This window comes from Apostichopus japonicus, chromosome 12 (genome assembly GCF_037975245.1).
Source record: "Apostichopus japonicus isolate 1M-3 chromosome 12, ASM3797524v1, whole genome shotgun sequence".
Taxonomy (NCBI): Eukaryota; Metazoa; Echinodermata; class Holothuroidea; order Aspidochirotida; family Stichopodidae; genus Apostichopus; species Apostichopus japonicus.
In genome coordinates this window covers 19,285,615-19,306,754 of record NC_092572.1, presented here as the reverse complement: position 1 = coordinate 19,306,754, position 21,140 = coordinate 19,285,615, and the positions used below count along the sequence as shown (strand labels likewise).

At 37.9% G+C, this 21,140-nt stretch overlaps 1 protein-coding gene across 3 annotated transcripts in view; it reads right to left on the bottom strand.

Annotated features, from left to right (window-relative positions):
* Positions 1 to 21,140, bottom strand: part of LOC139977252 (glycogen synthase kinase-3 beta-like) — a 40,225-nt gene that overhangs the window by 14,263 nt on the left and 4,822 nt on the right. Inside the window, exons 2-3 of one of the 3 annotated variants that reach the window (XM_071986532.1) lie at positions 17,664 to 17,905; positions 410 to 603 (exon numbers count right to left, since the gene is read on the bottom strand). In XM_071986532.1, the coding sequence (XP_071842633.1) occupies positions 410 to 603; positions 17,664 to 17,706 (237 nt within the window). In that variant the 5' untranslated portion in view covers positions 17,707 to 17,905. Of the gene's footprint in view, positions 1 to 409; positions 604 to 3,544; positions 4,383 to 17,663; positions 17,906 to 21,140 lie in introns of those variants that run through there. The other 2 variants (XM_071986529.1, XM_071986531.1) reach the window with 2 other exon arrangements.

The following is a 21,140-nucleotide window of genomic DNA, read 5'->3' as shown; positions in this document are numbered from 1 at the left end:
CGCAATCAAATTTCATCATTTATAACCTCATATAGATACAGAAAATGTCCCTGTAAACAATTCCTTTGTGAATAAACCATTCAACTTTATTCTGGTTCAACATGCTTATTACAAGTTCATCAAGTACATGTGAGTTCTACGAACATTGCTACAGTATGTATAAACTGTGTGTGAAAAAGGTTTTGTCGTCCATATGATTCACACAGTCTTCCTGTGGAAACGCCCCCTCAAAATGGGCAGCCAATGAAAGATATTTAACGCCGATATTAATTTCACTGGGTTACTGACTTTTGCAAAGACTCTTTTACAACTGCAATTATGTGTTTTTTTTTTTTTTATGTGTGCTTCTTTTTTCTCCCGTTCTTTTTGCTCCTGACTTTGTTCTAAAAATATGATCAAAATATCTCACCTTGAACCTCTTATCTTGTAGAACCTTTTTAATTGCCACTAATTCTCCAGAGTCTACTAGTTTGGCCTGGTAGACCACGCCAAATGACCCGTTACCGATGACTTTGATGTCGGTGTAAGAGACTTCCTTGGCCTGGTCTGGGCCTCTGCCTGGAGTGGCGTAAACTTGTGTGACTTTGCTGCCATCTTTGTCTCCTGTGGATTCACGAACAAGAAAACACAAATATGAGAAAGACGAAGAAATGAAATTCCGTAGGTGACGATGACTCATACATGACGTGAATCAACACATGAATGCGCATTCTCCTACAGTGACTGAAAACATTACATTACTGTATGTTTCGGCATTTTACAGTATACTTACCATGCATTTTGATGGAGCTTGACTGTAATTTACAGTACTGATGTCTTACTGATATAAGTCACAACTTTGAGTAAAGATTATGATCCCCATCATCTCTCCCCCACCCCTCCCCTCCATCCTCTGTCCCCAAAAGTAATTGGTTCGGGGGATCTACCTGTCTCCCTGTATGTACTTTCATATCTACCTAAACTAAACTACTGCAACATTTTAGCAGTGCGCCCTCACTTTCCGGGTTACACCCCATTCCTCTTCCTTCTTGGATCTACCGCTCAGGGAGTTAAACTACGCAACTTTTCCATGGACTTTTAAAGGACAGGTCCGTTTGTTGTAAACCCCCCAACAAATGAAACGGTTGCAACGTATTACGTGCTGCCACATCTATGGTACAGTATAATCATCTCTGACAGTGTACATGTCCTTTAATGTACGTTGGGCATGCCAACCAGCACATTTAAGCATAAAAAGATAAACATCCAGAAAAGTTTGGAAAACGGGACAAATGTCTACAATAAACGGAAAATACTGTCCTGTTGACTACGAACAGCAAAATCCAGTGCTAACTAATGAATGTACTACTATCTATATACAGACTGTGCATGGGTGGTTTTGTTTATTGGATTGAAGACACAACCATCGGTTCATTTTATGAATATGAAAATAATTGTGTAGATCACAGATTCACTTCACATTTAACATTGCCTGTACTAACATCAGCACATTTCAAATTGAAATGCAGAAACATTCATTTTTTCTTTCTTTCTTGCTTGGATATGTTAATGTACTTTTTCTTTGTATTTACATTGTACAAAGACACAAATGCATCATGAATGGAATTTAAAAATAGACTGTCAGTGCCAGAAAAGGACAAAAATTACACACAAAAACCCCCAAACAAAACCATCCAATGCAATAAACAATATACACTATAATCACAAGCCCAACATGAGATCAACAAAATAGCACGGATAAGCCTCAACTGTATCATGCCTTCAATAACACTGCACAAACAGTATTGTAAACTAACCATATAGGCTAACAAACATAATGAATAGTTTATACAAGTCAGTGTTGCACAGTTACTAAACCAATCTCAATATTTTTTTGTTATTACTTCATGATAAATCATAAGAAACAATGTAAAATAAGCAGCTCTATGTCAATATAAAATCCCATATATTCGACTGTTCAAAGTATAAAAGTTAAGTACCTTTACATGATAAATAATATTGATATCCCCCCTGTTAATAGACTTGACCCTTGTAACTTTATTGGTGACCTCTAGAGAATTAATTCCCAAAATAGCTGCTGTAAATTTACAAGGAGGTTCCAGTCTCAGGTGACTTGAACAGGTAAAGTACAACAGTGGGCAGTGTAGCTACAGTAAGTGCTGTACAGTATATATGAGATGCCTGTGGTAATAACAAACCTATTATGTATCACCAGGTACTGTGTGTTTTGTAAGTACTGTACTATGGTATAAATATATACTGCATGCAGGGATTGGAGTACATGATGCATTTTGTCATCATGCCGAGGGCAAATTCTTTCAGTGCTGTTCCTAGCTCCAGTCTACTAACTGCCTGTAGTACTGTACTGGACCAGTGTTGTGATGGCACCGTGCAACATGTGACGGTGCATGCAGTATCACAGTGCCATCACATGGGTAACCTAGCCATCAAGTTTTGTATACGGTGTATGTATATAGTAATATACTGTACATAGCATATCTGAAGGCTCTGAATTATAGTTCTTAAAATATTATGATTCCTGTGCACAAAATCTGCCATACCTGTAGTATAGCAATTTTAACCGTTTTTGCGTAGCATTTTGCGATGCGATTAACGGGTACAGGATAAGTTATTCCCGATATGCCTGATATGCTGGTTTACCGATTCCAGTTCATTTGTAGCAAAACTATCAAATATACTGTAGTAATATTCATGGAATAATTTATTCCGGTATCTCAATGCAAAAATGGGCAAATTGCTATACAAGTGCACAGGTATATCGTACTGTAGTTTTTGACACAGGAACCATACAGTACTATGTTTTGCGAAATTTGAACACCAAATTATACCCTAATATTGGCCTATATCATGTTTCAGTCTAAGAGACTATGTGGCTATTATTTAACAAACACTTGGCTGTACCTAATTAACAAGTTACTGTAAACACCTGTGTTTGCGATACAGAATTTTTTTTTCTTTTCGTCTCACATATATTAAAAGGTCTTTTTTTCAAATTGGAAACCCCTTTGTAAGATTTTTGCCTGATTAATTTCATCCTTTCTCCTTAGACTGTATAGTGATGCTGATGGACTATCTCGGAAACAGATCACAAAATGTATAAATGTCAACCTAACATTAACAGACTTCAAAGTGTATACTGTATGTACTTGACTAGTGCTAATACAGAACTTTGGCAGATTCAACACAAAGCTGTTTGGTTAAGATGCACACAAAGCTACCAGCACCTTAAAGTGAAAGAATATGGCCACTCGTACTCAAATTTCAGCAGCAGTCTGCTACTACTGTAACTTGAAAACATGCTATCTCCTTAAGGAGTCATTATATTACAAAGACAGGCAATCAAGTGTATGATAGTATAATACATACCGTACAGATGGAAGGAATGAACACTTTTGTACAATACGTATGTACCACATCCCCATGTAAAACTGCTCCCTCCCTCCCTACCTCCTCCCACCCCCCCCTCCCAACAACCTTTACGATCCACATATATCATAGAATATGAGAATAATCAGTTGTTTACCAGTGCTTTCATAGTCTTTTTCATATGTAGCGCATGTGAAACATGCACATCTTGTTGCTGCAGGTGGGAAGACATCCAGGTCCAACATGGTGGTGCTGTGATATCTGTTCCCTCCCATTAAAATGAAGCCTATAGAAATCAGGAGGGTGCCTATATTATTTATTTATAAGCAAACCCTATCTCCCAAACCGATTGAAAGGAGGAAAAAACAAATCCCCAAAAACTGACGTCAACTGTAGAAGTTTATTGTCCAATTAAAACCTGATAATTCCTTCCTCCTCTAACAAAATTGTCAAACGAGAAAGTAATCTTGAAGGTCTTGAAGAATAAATCCGTCCGTAATTATCCGTAATCGTGGAAAACTCAAAAAGTCTTATGTTACTCTCGTCAACAGAGCGTACCGAAACGTGACTGATAAATGCTGATAAACAGATTCCTGCCAAGTTGTTGTGAAAAAAAAAGTCACAAGATTACTAACTCTAGCTTAAGGTATCCTTTTCAGAATTCTCAAGATATAACAAGTTTACCAACTTCAAATAATATTGCAGTTTGTTTTTTAAACTTCATGCTTCAGCAAGTCATAGCTTCTACACCTTTGTTCCCCAGCCCCCCTCTCTCTCTCGCCTGTTTTCTAATTTAGAGAGAGCCCTCAGTAGCAGCAATAAACTTTAAAAGACACAAATTCCTTTTCTTCCATGTAAGACAAAAATTAGGGTATAAAATAGAGCTATCCTTGTTAGCTAACACTAGTCCAATCATGCTTCACGGTCACATGCACAGCGTAGGTGTTCCTCAACGCCATAGCTAGGACTGATTGTCGAATCTGAGATATAGATTTGGAAACTCACAGATAAACAAACTAAATAGTAGGCTACTGTACTCTGTACCAAGTGATCCCACCGGTGAGGATAACTCTGATTGGTTACTTCTGCTGCCAGCAATACAGTACACTGTGTAAACATGTACACAATACAGGAACTTCCATCTACAGCCACTATTGACCTTGATTCAACGACCCAGCATTGTGTATTATAAGATACTGTGCAGCAGCATGTGACTAACACATGTACCTGTACCTTAGAAGCATGAGGCAACTGTTTGGAAGCAGTACAAAACACTAAACAAGTATCATGCTCAGACAATTGGACCATCATGCACTGGAGATGATACTGTATTATACTTCAGAAGGATGGGAGAAATGCAATCATATAATCTAACATTCTAGTGTCTCTATGTGTATTGCTAAAAGTGTCTGTAATGGTTAGTCACAAATAGGACACTGTTAGGCCTACACTTGTATTAAAGCCTACCTTATATCAGAACTTAGTGAAGTAGTATGTACCTGACTTTACTTTGGGTGGCATATGTAACCAAGACATGGACAGATACATATCGTTTATGGGTATACTGCATACCCGAGCAAAATACAAAGTCTAAGAAAATTTGTTCTTACTACATTTCTCCTATTTGGTGAGTGAATTACTAGACTGCACATGTATGTACTGTATGTGGCATTAGTAACTTCCAACCAAATTGTTCCCCTTCCAGTTTTCATCACAGGAAATTATTTTTGCCCTTTCACTTTGTTGTTACAGTATGTGCAAATACTGACAGGTTGATTTAAACTGACTTCAAAATTCAAATTTCCAACCATAAGTGGTACGGGTATGCAGTTTCACATTGGCTGTATGGTAAATGTACCTGTCAACTACAGTCACAAACTCTGTCATCAATCCACAAAAATCAGGCAAGTCTGTTAAGGTATTATCAAGTTGTTAATGATACAGATTTCTTACTCATTTCCTTGGGGAGTTTTTGGCAATTTTGTTGTTTCTCCGAGATCTGGCACATTAATTTGATTCATGGACTCCTTCCAGAGTCGCTTGATAAAGGAAAGCAGACATCAAGTTCCAACAAAGTGACCCAGAAAGTTACAACTCTTGCAATCTGTGTCACTCCTGGTAAATATACTGAAGATGTAGCCTTCAATCCCACTCTGATTGGCTTTACTCCAGACTTGTCAATAATGAATGGTCTCCCTCTACAATATATGGTATTCCCATCGATGTTTACGGTTGCACATCTGTTAGCCAAAGTTATGAGGACTGGATAAAAATGAACAGTTGTAAACAAACTTTTTCCTACGGGCTATATTCCACCTCAGGTTTATGACCAGTTGTAACAATCACAGATTGTTGTCACAGAGTGAATTGTGCTTATACAGTTACAATACACTTATATGTTTCACACTTGGTTAAAAATAAACAATGGAATAGCCAAATGTCTGTCAAAACTGATCAACAGATAAGTTATTCTTTTCAAGATTCAAATTACTTGTCAATTTAATGTAGGGAACTGGACTAGTGTGACAGCGAATTTTAGGTTACAGTGTTTGAAATCAATGTAAGCACTGCATATATGAATTAGCTTCCAAACATGTTAGTATTCATAGGCAACAAAAATGTGTGTGGGGATTTTTAGAGTTGATACTCTTGAGTAAAACACATCCTAGACTGTGACCTAAATGTTAAACAGGCACCAGGATTTTGCTGGAAGTCGAACCTTGATTAAATCTGCCTATGTTGATCGTCTGACGTTTACACCTTTGGCCCTGTGGAGGGATGTCTAACTTGGCATGGTAGAACAAGGTGCAATGGTTGTGGGGAGACAAGGAAGCGAGGAACGAAGTAAATAACAAGATTCTCTTTTATTTCGACACTCCATCTCCACGTCTGTGTGTGTATATATGCTGGTCCAGCTAGCATAATGTCATACTGACAAAATGGGCACTATGAGGGATGAGAAAGCACAACCTAGGACTACTGTCACGCAATGTGTTGTACCAACACAGCTCATTAAACTCAACGATCCATCTTCAACTGTCCATTAATCTATTGACAGCAAATACAACCCTTGAAGAAGAGATAATTACAAACTGTACCTTTCATGAGAACACTGAATGTTATCTGAGCTGTAGAACATTCCCCAATCTCACACATGGACCTTGGTGACCATGGTAACAATGATTGTTCTTCCATCCTTAAATCACTACAGTACTTCTTCTACCTACTGTTACCCACAAAGGAGGAGATCAAAGGACACAAGTAAAAGAAACAATGACTCGACCCCTCGAATGCCCCTATTGATCTGCTCTGCTGCACCCATTCAAGAGAATAGAGAGCACCTACCTACAGTATTCTTATTCACACTGGGCTACTATAGATATATCTTTCCATGTTGGCAGCCTTAAGTGAACTTTTCGTGGTAAAATCAATGTGCCTAAACCAGGAACGAGCCATGTTCCTGCTGGCAAGCTCTTTGGGCCTGCAGTATACAGTACAGGTACTGTTGAAGACATTTTCACCTTGGAGATGACTGTAGGCCTACATATATGTAAAATGCTACTGCACACTATATTTCTATGTAGATCAGAGTAAAGTATATTGCAACAACACAGTCAATCCATCAGTCCATGGACTGACAATAAGCCTTTCATCAGTAACGTTTGTGCAGTAGGACCTGCTTCTATTTCAGGGGGGGGGGGCAAATCACTCAGTCCATTTTTAACTCCCTCAATATGTTTGTACAAGGAAGCTATTGCATCCATTTTCTTCCATACACAGCATGTGCTTCGTTAAACACTGTGCATGCACTCTTAATTCCAGACTTACTACAGTTTACACATGGCTTTACTAACTAACTGTGCATTTAATTTGGTATGAGATTTTGAAATACACACAAGCTAATATTCGCCAAGGCTCGACTTAATGGCAGGCATAGCAACACCATAGAAACGACAAGGGATTGAACAGAAGTTAGTAACCAGGAAAACCAGGAATTTTTTCGGGATAAATGTGTCACATGACTGCTGGACAGGTCTACTTAGAAACTGCAAATCTATGATAAACTTTCAAATGATCATTTAGCTACCTATTTTAACTGCCATTTCATGTGCTACACACCGACAGTGACTGGGACTCGCTATCCTAGAAATAGCTCTACAGTAACTCAGACCTGTCCACTGAGCGTGTGTTTGTGACTCGGCATGAAATTCCACGATGCGAGTCATGTCCGGACGTGTTTAAGTCTGCGAGCCATTCAAGGGTATTAACAGAGATGTGTTGTAAATATTATAAGGTCTAGGCCTACACCTTGAGTACATCTCCTGTTGACTGCCTCCAGAGTGGATTTATCATCAAGCTGCGGGGGTAATTGCTTTAGCATTCGTCGAGCAGCGACTTTTCTTCTCAGGTATTTTTTACTCTGTATGTGTACATGTGCATGATCAGCTGTTATGTAGCTAAATGGGATTTGTATGACTGTGGGCCATTTGCATTTTAGACTAGAGGGGAAAACAACAACATAAAAACTAGGCCTTTTTGTGTACAGAGATCATCCCACAAGATGTATCATCACTGTGTGGTGATGAGAGTGGAGCCTGAACAAGACTTACTGTACTACTGTATGCAGTAGGACTTTAGTAGGAGGCTACTTTCTCCATTTAACACACAGACACACACAAACTGAATACTACATTGTATGTGTTTTAATACAGACAAATTTTGCTGACAAGTAAAGTACATGCTAACATTTTAAACTTTGCAATGGTGCCTTTAAATACTTTTCATTCAGCTTTTATGATATAAAACTATTTTGGAGGGGAAATCAAGTAAATACAATATTTACATGAATGTTTTGCCATAAATCACTTCGCTATATACTGGATCCAGAGAGGCAAAAATGAGGGAAGTAGTAATATTACTATGTGACCAGTTTTGACAATTCTAGCAAGTATTTCCAAGTACAACTAGAGCAAGCATTTTTTTCTTTATTGTTTTCTTAACTACAGTCACAGTGAAAATGAAACTGTTGAGTACATACAAAGAAAAAGTTTGCCTCCATTAATACTCAAAGGGCAATCTACAAAACAGGATTAAAAATAATGTAAGTTAATGTAAGCTCTACTTAATAATCCTATAAATACTCTGTCATTTCTGGGCAGTAAAATAGAATGTACATATTATAAGATCTGTTACCAGATTGTGAATGTGAAGGTAGTGTTACATGGTACCCCACAGCTACAGTATGTACTGTGTACAATATGCACCAGTCTCAAAAATCTCTTTGTCGAAGACATCATCAGAGCATTATTAATCTGAGTAAACCAATCAACTGATTGGTAGCAAGTCCATGCCACTGCAGTAAGTAGCTGCATTTATATGTAATTAGAAAATTCAGTCTAGTTGTCTTGTATGCTGCAATTTTGAGCAAACTGCATCAACAAGGTGTTTAACCAAATGTTTACAAGAAAGAAAGACTGAACATGATCAGGGGGTAGGTGGTGGGCATATTAATGATGTTACACTGATTATTATGAGACAATATACTTTTAGGCTTTACTGAAGTCCTGGAACTTCTACATATATGTACGCCTATCATCTTCATGTTGAATACGTCGTACTCAGAAGTGGGCCCAGACAAACTCGCCAAAGTTTAACACACTTCAAGTTTTTCCTTAATCGGTCTTGAGGGACATTTATCGTTTCCCATTCAGTACTTTAGTTACTACTGTCACATGAATGTCTCTGGGAGACATAATTGCTGTGATGTTCCACTGGGAGCATTCAACAGGGTTTTTGCAACCTCAGAGGACATGGACAGATAATCAGTCCCTCTGTGGTACTAAATTTCATACCACTGCCTGTCACTCCTGACTGACTGACTGAATGTCACTCTTTAGTAACTTACTAAACAGAAGCCCAGATGACTAAATCGTACTGGCAAAATTTTCACCAAATCGAGCTACTGGCAAAATTTTCACCAAATCGAGCTACGAGATAGATTAGAGACCTGTACCTTGACAGATCCTACACACTACAAAGAGACTTAATAATGCTAATAACATATAATCCATTAACAGTACTGTTACTGATAGTGGAGGACTGTAAACAATGCCAGCAGTTTCTGTTGACATACACAAGGTTTTGCAAAAGGACTTGTTAGTTAAAGGAATTGTTTAGTGAAAAATGGGATCCAGTCCTTTGGGTCATATCATTTTTTGTCTTTGTTAATTGTATCACCCTAAGCCTTGCCCTGTAATGAAGTTTAGTTTTCTGTGATAGAGTGCTCGAAATGTTAGCACTTCCTGCCTTCGGAGGTAGAGTGTGTTTGCTGCCACCAAGTGGATAATTTTGCAAAGCTTCTTTCATCCCAGAAGGCTGTTTTATAGTCAATACAGACTTTGAAACTGTTTGTCAAAATAAAGCGTTACTAAGAGCACCCTTAATGAGGAACGACATCCATGGCCACACATGGAACCTCCCATTTGAATTGGATATGGAGTAAGCCTAAGTCTGGCAAGGCATGCTGTATGCTTAACGCTACAGTCAGCATTGTTACTGTTACTTAAGCGTAACCTAGGCCTAGCTTCAGTGTGCTTGTTTAACGTAGCCCAGGCCTTCTTCCTAACAAAAATTTTAAGAAGAGAGAAGTCTTGATTTTGTTGTAACTATGACCTTCATGTGCCTCGTTTATATTTTAAACTGCGTTGAGCTTATAGGAAATTGAAAGGCTTTCTAAAGTTCTAGCCATAGCAACAACAACTGAATATTTTCCACGTGGAGTATACCACACGGAAAATGACTTTGTTACGAGAGTTGTTCCTCTGTGACGTCATCAATACAGAATTTCAAGCGTATTACGTAATCAATGGGGGCTTACTGTGTACTGTGGTGAGGGCTTACAGTAGGAACCAATTTTCAAAGCGAGCGTATTCAATCAAAACAGGAAGCGGTTCACTTAAAGTTTGAGTATTAGAGAGTTTTGAGGTTACTGAATGATATAAATTGTCTTTGCTCCCTGCCTTCATTATTCCTTTAAGGCAGTGGGCTTGTGATCAAAGAGTTGCAGGTTCGAGCCCTGGCCAGATCATTGCGTTGTGTCCTTGGGCAAGGCACTTTATCTCCATGGCCTCTCTTCATCCAGGTATATATATTGGGACCTGCGAGGTCACTTAGTTGTGTGCGCTGACTTGTGGCTGTACCCTATGAGAAGACCCCCGGGGACATGTGGATGTGGTGCACTGTGGTGCCCTAGGAGAGATTGATTGAATTGTGCACACTTTGGTGTGTGGGTGTGACAAGTTACCAATGACCAGGGTTTAAGTTGTAAATTCATGTAAGGAGGCCTTAGCCTCATACAAGACTTTAAACCTTCAACTTTAACTTTAAGAGGAAGGTAAGAGAGCTTCAAACCTTCAACGTAAATTTGCAAAAGGCACTGGTATGTGTAACAAAGACACATGCATACAAACTCAGGTGCAATTTATACACGTCATAAAAATTATAAAACTTACTGGTTTATATATTTACGAGTGACCCACTAACCGCGAACCAGCGGAGGGGGGAACAAGGCTACGAGGTACACCCCAAGTCATGAGACTGAGGGAGCGCACGTAGCAACAACTGGAGGAAACATGAAAATATACAACAATATATGAAATCAAGGATACTCCCGTCTTAACATGAAAAACAACGAAACGAGCCGACCATCTCGACTAGTTAGGAGATATCGGAACGTGGCTACAACTACGCTACAAAAGTGAAAACCCACACTAAAAGCGTAAAAATTAACGAAGTACATGAAAGCAAAACATCTTATGCTAAGTAAGAAAAGCTGAAACACATGTACATACGGAAAAACATGCCTATCCGCGTAAACAAGGCGGTATAGGCAACGAACGAAGTAGTCTCGCAGAGCTACTACCTGCTACCCTAAAAACGTTACGTAAGATAAAACGAACGCATGGGCGAGAGTGTACACTAAAAACAGCCCCCAAAAACACCCTTCCCTACAAGAAAAGGATACTTATCAGGCTGGAAAAGATCCTTGGAAGTGCAGAAGTCCTGATAGGAAACTTCTAGAGTATAAATCCAAGGTATTCCGGGCGAATTTCGCGAAAATTTTCCTAACTCCGAAAAACACAGTGAGACACTTTGTGGGTAGAAAAATGAAGGAAGGCCATTAGGGCCAGTGAGGGTGTACAGTGTTAAAAGTTTACCAGGGCATTCTAGACACGGTACAATGTGGTGCATAGGTTGTGGGGAGACAGGTAAGTGGGGAACGAAGTAAATTACATATTTAGCCTTTGAGAATTGACAGTAGCTAAAGACAGTTTTATCAATTATACAGCGGTGCTTATGTATTCTTCAAGATAACGTTGAAGGATTTTGCAAAATTTGACAAAGTTCCTGTGAGCGCTTATGTTAGAAATTGCTGAGGGGAATCTCCAAAAGATAAGAAATGGAAATGTGTATTATCAAAGATTTGATTCTTTAAACTTTCAAGTTAAGGCATTTCAACTTTAGCAGCTTTTGTACAGAGTATTACTAATTAAAGGGGTTTCCCCTTGCAATGTCTCTAATGATTTAACTTCCAAGGTAAATGTAAGCTTTACCAATTTGATTAAAACTGAGCTGTCCAATTTGGCAATACGCATTGTTTCATGAATGAAGGGTGGTTTCAATAGTAGACAATGTAAACAAAAGAAAAAGAAAAGAGCAGGCTTTACACAACGAAATAACAAAGTCAAAACCAATGATGCTGTGGTACTGTAACGATGGTAGTGCCAACACTGAACAATAGCAGTTAATGTTTACACATTTTCAACAAGAACGCAATCAATGTAAATACTACACATGCGTACACATCTGCATACAGTCAGTAATGTCTTTGTTGCACTACCAGTGGGCAACCCCCCTAAACAGTCTTCCTCGCAAATGGATCAAAACTTAAGTTGCTCCCTTAGGGGGAGCTCTTCATCATTTGCCCGACATGGTTCAAACAACCGTACAGTTAAGATTGCTAATTCCAAAGGTCATTGTGATCTCCCAGGGTACACCTTCATGTTGATACATCTAGATGTTTGCAAAGATTGTTTAAGCGGTTGTCCTGTGTCCATACAATTGCTATCAAACTATTTATCATCTATTATCATTTTTATATTATTAAATGATAAATAAGCGCCAACTATACAAAGGAGTAATCAAAGGCGCTGCTGAGTCAAATAAGACAAATCAAAACAAACCAACAAAAGAGGGGGATAAAAACCCAAATCATACAAGATCAAACGAACAAGCGTAAGAGCAAATAAAATGCAAAAGTTAAATACAGTACTACAGATGAAATGTTTTTAACCTCTTCTTAAAAATTAAATGGGCTACTGTGTCCTATCGAGAGAAAAGGCGGGCGACGAAACCTCCTTTATACCTCCCCACTCCCCCAGCAAAATCAAGTTTGGTTGTCATTAGATAACTTCTACCACAATGGTTTTCAGTTAAATTGTACAGTCAACAGTAATTGAATGTTCTTGGAGGTAAATGCTGTGATTAAGGTCATTAAAATAACCAAGAGTTTCTAAAGTCCCATGGGGTAGAGGCAAAGCAAAAGTTTCATTTATTTGGATTTATTAGTACTATCAATCAATCTATTTATCAATCAAGTAAGCATTACAAGGAGGGATAATGTTAAGACAATATACTGGCATTAAATCATTTGAGCCGGGTGTTAAATCACAAACAATGGGACATACAGTGGAAAGAAAGATAACTGAATGGTCGAGATTGAGGAGACTACTTAAAGAAAGTTATAAACTGGAAAACATGTTGAATAGAAATTTATAGAGTTCTTCTACTTAATATGGTGCATTCACATGTACCAAATATGTAGTTCACACCACCACATTTTATGTACAATTTCTGAGTTGTGTTCACAAGGGTTTCACCACTTGACCTCAAATGACATTTGGCCTCAGCTGAAAAACAATCCAGTTTTTCTGGTTGATAAGTGAGATCCACATACAAATCTTGAATGAATTCCGTCCAAGTTTAAAATTTTGCATTATTGTTTTATAATGTTATCAGACTAGGGTTCTTTTAAAGCTTCATTCATAAGGGGTATATTTTTTTACTGTAGTTATATTTGTAAGGTTTTCAGAAATCCACCTCTGTTGACCTAAAAGTCAAACGACCTTTGACCTCTGCAGAGACAATAAAATTTTACTCTATAAGGTGCACCCACTAGATATGAAAGTCCACCTACCACATGGATTTTGAGTTATGGAGTTTAAAAGTCTAGACTTCACACATACTGTACAAGTCACCAATATTACCAGTAAACACAGTTGGGAGGCTTGGTTGAAGGAGTGGCACCTCTCAGCCAATGGGAAACATCCATTGAGGATACAGTGAATTCATATCAGATTTGATGTGTATACATGTTGGACATGGGCTGTGTGTTGTTCCCCCACCTAACATCATTTCTCTTTAAGTTTGCTTCACCTGAGCTTTCCTGACAGGAAGCCAGGACAATCGGAATTTAACAACATGGTATGTGTACACATCATGAAGACTTGCGGGAGGTTTGGTCGAAGGAGTGTCACCTCTCAGCCAATGGAAAACATCTATATAAGATATCATGAAGTTATATATAGCAGATTTGATGTGTACATGGGCTGTGGTTGCTGAACTTCTATTCGAATGCAAATAATTAAACCTACTCGGATAATGAAAGCTACTGTGCTGTCATGTACTGCATATTGCCTCCAAATTTAACCATAAATTAGGTTCTTATAAAATATGTTGCTACAGTAGGCTACTGTAGGCCTGTCTAAGGGTATTTCTACTGGCAATTTTAACCTTCTTCTTGGATAACCACTAATTAGAAACACATGTACACTCTACTTTTTAAAATTATCAACATTCTTATTCTGTAAAACTTGCAACTTTACTTGTAAGGTAAATTTTGAATGGTCGTCCATTCTGTAATCCTGAGACAACCAAGTTTTTGCTCAGATGACCAAAAATCAGCATTGTAAGTCATCCAGCTGATGGCTAGCAGTTAACATCAAATTTAGATTGCATTTTGTCACTAACTACCCCCTTACAGATAAGATGGTATGACCTTCCATCACTTTGGAAACACTGAAATAAAACTAAAATAGTGGTAAGTCTTTTAGACCTATTGATTAACCCAACGTGGAGTTTTACTGGTCCACAGTTGGTGTTTTATCATCTCTCTCTCCTACTGTACAGTGTACTGTCTATTCTTTGTTATTTTCCAACATTTCTCAGACAACCAAATTTGCTGACAAAAACAGAATCCAGACAAGTGTTTCTTAGCCACATTTACAGTATAGAAGGTCATTTAAGAACTGTACTCTTTGCACAGACAGTTCTTAAATGCTTAAAGTAGCATTTGCATTTTGTCGCCGTTTTCCCACCCTTATGACATGTCCATCAAGTTTTTGGCATGAATTCATACAAAACAGCAAAACTAAGATATTAGCCAAGTTTTTTTCCCTGCCAAGAGCATTAATTGGGGAGTAATTAACAGCTTCTGCAGATAATGAGTAGAGTTTCTTCCGACAAATCCCTCATTTAAAATTAATCGCACGTAATTCCCCAAAATCCACTAGTTTGAATTCAACCAATCAGTGAATAGCTAACATGTTTATATATGAGCCGTTGCTGAAAATAGATTCATTCACAGCAAGCCGTAAAGCTTGCGTCCGTATCACAGCCATAACAGTCATGTTTGTTAAGGTTTTGTACAGGTACCAGTTTTGCGAAACCTGTATCATACAGTACTTGCTGGTACTACTACTGTAGTTAGGAGACGAGGCCTTTAAGCTGCAGGCTTAGCGAGCGGTGTTTGATATGTACACATTTCCAGTACAGTTGACAGTAGGCTATATATGTACTCACTGAAAATCCCTGCACCTGTCAATTTGCACAGTTATTAAAGTCAGTCTACTGCGAGTCTACTCAATGTTGTCCCACACAGGACAGTCATATCTTCAAAAGCTAACATAAGAGGATTACCTTCACAACTGATTACTGTTAATCACAATTTAACATGTGTCATGTTTTTCGCTTAAAAATAAAAAGTTCATCATTTGTAACTTCAGCACGGACTGCTCCGATTAACCTCATTAGTTACTGATCCATCACCTAACAAACAGTACTTGGCTTATCACAAGGTGTAGGTGTTAATGAGAATGTTGGAGTGGGGTGGGGGAGTGGGGTGGGGTTGGAAGAGATGGGATTTAGAGTACATAGTTACTGTACGTACAGTAGTTTACCACAGCTAATTTCTGACAAGAGACAGGGATGATCAATGGGTATTGAGGATGGCCGTCACAATGGAAATTGCTGTCCTGTCCAAGGATAGAAAACTCTAAGGTCTCCCAGTACCAACCAATAGAAAGGTTTGGGTGACCAGAAAGAGATGAAGGATGATTTCCCAGAAAGTTCTATTAAATGGGTAGGCAGCACTGTTCCCATACAAAATACTGAGCAAGTAATGTAAACAAATCAGTTAAAGAGTAAACCAGCTTTGCTACTTAGGAATACCAGAAAAGGTTAATTGGTCTCATACCAACATCGAGATTAATGCATGACAGAACTTCAGTACCGCACAGTACTTTGCTACTTTAGAAGAAGCATTTGTGACATAAATATACATATTTGCATCATAAAGGTTTAAATAATGGTAGTCCAGTATTTGGACTTGCAAAAGAAGCCATAAGGACACTTGAAAAGTGTTAACAAGAAAGATGCATCGTTCAATTGATAGACTTGGAATTTTGTGGAGAAATATGTCGTTCAGTCATATCAGTAGATAAATTGTGAAAATCAAGAGATTATCACAAATTTATGCATATATACAAAAATATACTAAAAAATGCTTGGTAGCTAAAAAAAAGGCCAACGTCGCATCTATTGGGTCAATCTAACAAGTCAAATTTATTTCACCTGTCAATTTTTCAAAAGGTTTCCTCAAATATTCTTCCTTCCAGTGTACCCTCACTTTGAGACAGTCTACAGGCCTTTCTAACGCCTACGGTATGTAAGATGTGTTGTACAGTCGCCAGGGTCGTGTTGTGGTATCACTGCCTGCCCCCCCCCCACCTCTCCAATCGATGCATAACTTTTAATTCATTCCTATGCCATGTATTTATCAAGATGCTCCACACAATAATCTGTACAGTACAGGAAGGTAGTGGTACTGTAGCTCATGCAAATGAAATCGTCAGTGGAAATGCTGAAAGTACCGCAGTACAGTACTACCTCTATCCAATCTTACATCTCAACAACATTTGAAAACTTCTTCTAAATCTGTTTTCATGAAATCCAATTTACATGCAGGTTCATGCACATAACATACACAATTGTTGGTCAGTTTTCAAACCATGGCATACAGTAGTAGCATTATTCCAGCCCTAAAATGCATGTTTTTTTACTGGCTATAAAATATATATATACCAAAAAAATGTCACTGGCAATTTTCTGCTTCTTTCTTTTCTGAACACATTTATGTTGAGTCATTTAACAATCTTCAGTCAAAGAAACAACATGATGTCTGTACAGTACCTGCATTATTGTAACCTCAATGTGTAACTGCATTATTTTATCAGCAAATGCTACTGGGCTGCTTTCAAAAGCTGTTTCTACTGTCATCACCGATGAGTGTTGTAATTCAGGAAAATACCGACTAAGCACTTGATTTTAGCCGGTAGATTTTCAATCACTGGCATTTTGTTTAGCAAATGGCTATATTAAAATCATGATATTCTAGACCTGTCTGTAGTCGTGCTCTAAACATTTAAGATGTTCCTGAAACTAGATCTATACTCTTGGGTAAAGTACAGAAGTACTGTGTAAAGCAGTACTATGTAATCAACAGTTGTCCAAATGTAAAGCTCCACATACAGTTACATTATTCCTATTGCCGTACTGTATGTATTTAAGTCATCACAATAATTTATTTACTCTGTGAAAAGAGATCTATAAAATAATAAAAGAAATGCAAACCATGATCCTGATTAGTAAACATGCAACATGTACCATCATTAAGGAAAATATTCAAAAAGAAAAGAGTTAGCATTAATGAGCCAAATAAATAAATAAATAAATAAATGTGTTAACATAAAACTATAATATATATAAACAAAAATGATCGATGCATGCAAACGTTCTTTATTTTGGTCTTTTTTTTTTTTTTGGTTTAGTCTGATCATCAAATGGGCAAATTATGTTTGAATTAAAATGAGCATACTAACCTAGATGGGAGCGCCTGGAATGTGAGACATGCATGGCTGACATGGCTCATAACAAAACAGTGCACTGCAATCTGGCAGAAGGGGCAAGGTGACAGCCACCCGTGCAGGCCAACGGTTTCCGGTGAGCACCACCTTTATATAAAACCTTGAAATATGTAGTTTGCAATGCAGTTCAAAAGTCAGTAAAAGATTGGCGTTAACGCTGGCGAGCAAATCCCCACGGAATTATTCTCAGTGCGTTCCTGCAAATATATAGAGGCAGGTAATACATGTATAACTTGTGAGCAATTTTTTTTTTTTTTTCTGGCGTGCACCAACTACTGTATGAAGGAGGGAGGGTGAGGGTGTAAGCCCTTGGGAAGGGGAAATGTGTGAGTATAAATGGACCATTTACCTACAGTATGGTAAAAGGGTGGGGGGGGGGATATATTATGCAGTTAACCGATAATACGTAGATCATAAAATATGTTAGCAAAAAGAATGTTTGAGTAAAGATTAGGCAAATGTTTAGTTGGCGGCAGGGTGAAAAGCGGGGTAAAATTTGAAATGACATACAGTATGAATACTGTAGCAGTTGAATTTTGTGCTGTAAATGGATACAGGCCTGTCTAGCTAATGAAAAGGCTTTATGACTTACACAATCCTTCCAATACCCACTATTACCTACTGTAACCTAAGTTTTGAAACAATTATTTCAAATTTGGTGATGGAATGTTTTCCGATTGAACTGTACAGTGTTGCTTTCCAATGCTTCTTACAGTGTAGTAAACCCTAGATTTGACTTTTATAGATCAAAAGTTATTTTGCAACATCGGGTCTCCTGGAGATTCACAACTACAGGATAAGTCCACCCTAAAAGAACTAGTCTTTCTTCCCATCTCTTTCCCCCAACCATTTCAGCACAATCTCCCTCCCCTCACCTACTGTACCCTCCCCTTCCACTTTCAAGTTGAACAAAAAATGAAAGGCAAAAAAATGGATGTTATAGTAAAAGACTGACTGATCAATATTAAGACCAAAAGGAAAAAAAGGTTTTACATCTTTTGCCCAAAAGAACTGTCAAAGGACTTGCAAGGAAATTAATTGAGAAATTTATTGACTTATGAGTTACTGTAATTCCTGGCAGTTTCCTGTTCCTCGTTAGCCTTCCTAAGAAATGAGCACACAAAACAAAACCAAAAAAAGGAGAAAGGCAGCAAAAATTGTCTGAGCACAGCAAACTAATGTGGTTGAGCATACTGTAGTGTACATGCAGCAGATAGGAGCACCAAATGTAAAGTGAGGTTAAAGTTATATGAATATATATGAGTGGCACCGCAAAGTAAAAGCAAATGAATAGAACATGCAAAGAGAAGCAAAAGAAATTTTGATTTTGGCACCGACAGACGAAATGCTTAAAAATCATACTGTGTCTTGGGAGGCTTCAACAACTTTTACAAGCATTGAAGAGTACCTTAAAGGGAATGGGAGAGGCAAATAGTGTGGGGGGGGGGGGGAAGTGGCTTGTTTATCAATAAATGAAACAGGTTGACTCTATATATAATATCTGAGATGATGGATCCAGTCTTTTCATCCTAAAGTATACTGTCCAACCAAGTTTGTGATGAGATCAGCTGAACGATATTTACACATGTATCTGTACAAAGAGGAGGGAGAAGAAGCAACAAGTACTGTACCTCAGAAAGCCAACCTTTGTCATCCGTGAAAGTGAAACATATCCATGTCACATGAAGATCCCAGATATAACATACAGTGAGGTTTCCCGTTAACATCCCCTTTTGTACGTATTCGTTAAACTAACACTTATTTCCTTAACATTTAATTCAAGTTTTTGAAAGGCGATGTTAAGTACACACAGGATATCGGCATTTTTCATGGGCCTAAACCCTCAATAGTATAGTAGTAATATGTGTATTATAACCATATGCTGCTATGCAACAGATATATACCGTGTGAACTTGCCTACTGAACAAAGCATACTTCATCCCATCAATTCCATCTCAAAATGTAACACAAAGTTGCTCTAGGAGTGCAGAGATGAATAGCAGTTTCTTCATGTACGTGTATGTCCACAGGAATTGTAGCATTTTATCAGCCTTACTGTAATGTATGCCGTAAGGTGTAATTTGGATCCTTCGAAACTACAACATGCACAAAATTTCCCTTTATTTTCCTTTATTGACCCACTGTATGTTATACCGTGCATTAACTACCCTTTTAGAGGATGCTTAGCAATAAATTCACGTATACATTGTTATTGGGCTTTCATTTTTTTTAAAACCACAAAACGAAAAAATCTGAAAGTTTTTAGGCTTCTGGACGAGGGCAAAAGCAAACCGTGAAGTGACTTATAACGTTTTTGGTGTTGTTCTATAAGTACAATTCTCCAAGTACTTTTCAGATCACTGTACCCAAGGTTTATTGTTCATTAATATCTCGTATAAGTAATAACTAGCTATACTTTTTTCTTCGTTTAATACAAACTAAAGTATTTACGGTACTTGGTAATCATTGTACAGTGAGGTTTGACCAGCACAGTTGTCGGACCAATGCAAAGACTTGTCTTCGTGCCCAGAATTTCCACGGTCTGAAGGACCTACTGTACGCTGTACAAGTTTACCACCACCCTACTGGATATTTTTAGGACAGGATCTTTAGCCACTTTGCCAACAATCTATGTACTGTACAATTACTATGTACAGTACCTTGAATATGTACCATCCTCTAAAATTCAAACAGATTGATCTCACTGTTGACATATATACTGTACAGTATACATATTGTAGTCCTTTCAAGACCTTCACTGGATAACATTTTCTTCTGTCATTTCACATCACTGAAAAAACATTGGATGTTACACTGAATGTGTTACTTACTGTCCTGCAGTTTGGCCAATCAAACTAAATGTTGGTTCAAACTTGTTTGTTGTGTTGGTTCACCTTCATTAGGGCACTTTCAGTTTACTTTGTTTTGGTTTCATGGCAAAGTCTCAAACCTCTGTTCAGTGACAACAGAGCAAATTTTTGTTGTTGATTATGTGTGAATATACAGTATGCCTTGCCTACCATTAGTCTAGAAAAGACACTGAATTTCTGGACCAGTTTCTGGATCATGTAGTCACATGATCAATACACCAGGCCTTCTGTTACCAGCTAATGTAATGTACTGTACTGTGATGTATGTATTAATGTACAGTAAGTTCACAGAACTTTGCAAGGTATTCTGCAGCTGTGTCGAACATTCTACTTTCTGAAATATATGAAAGAGAATTCCATTTCTATTATCTAAATGAGCAGGCCTCGACAAATATCTGTAAAACTACTACTGTATTTTGGAGAGCGTGAGTAGAAATCTATTCGCCAAAATGCAAAACTTCACTAGCCACTAATAATGCCATGTTTAAGTCTCCGTTCTTGAAGTAGTAACTAGTGTAGTACAAAATTTAATAAAACTACTGTATAATACCAATACTTTTTA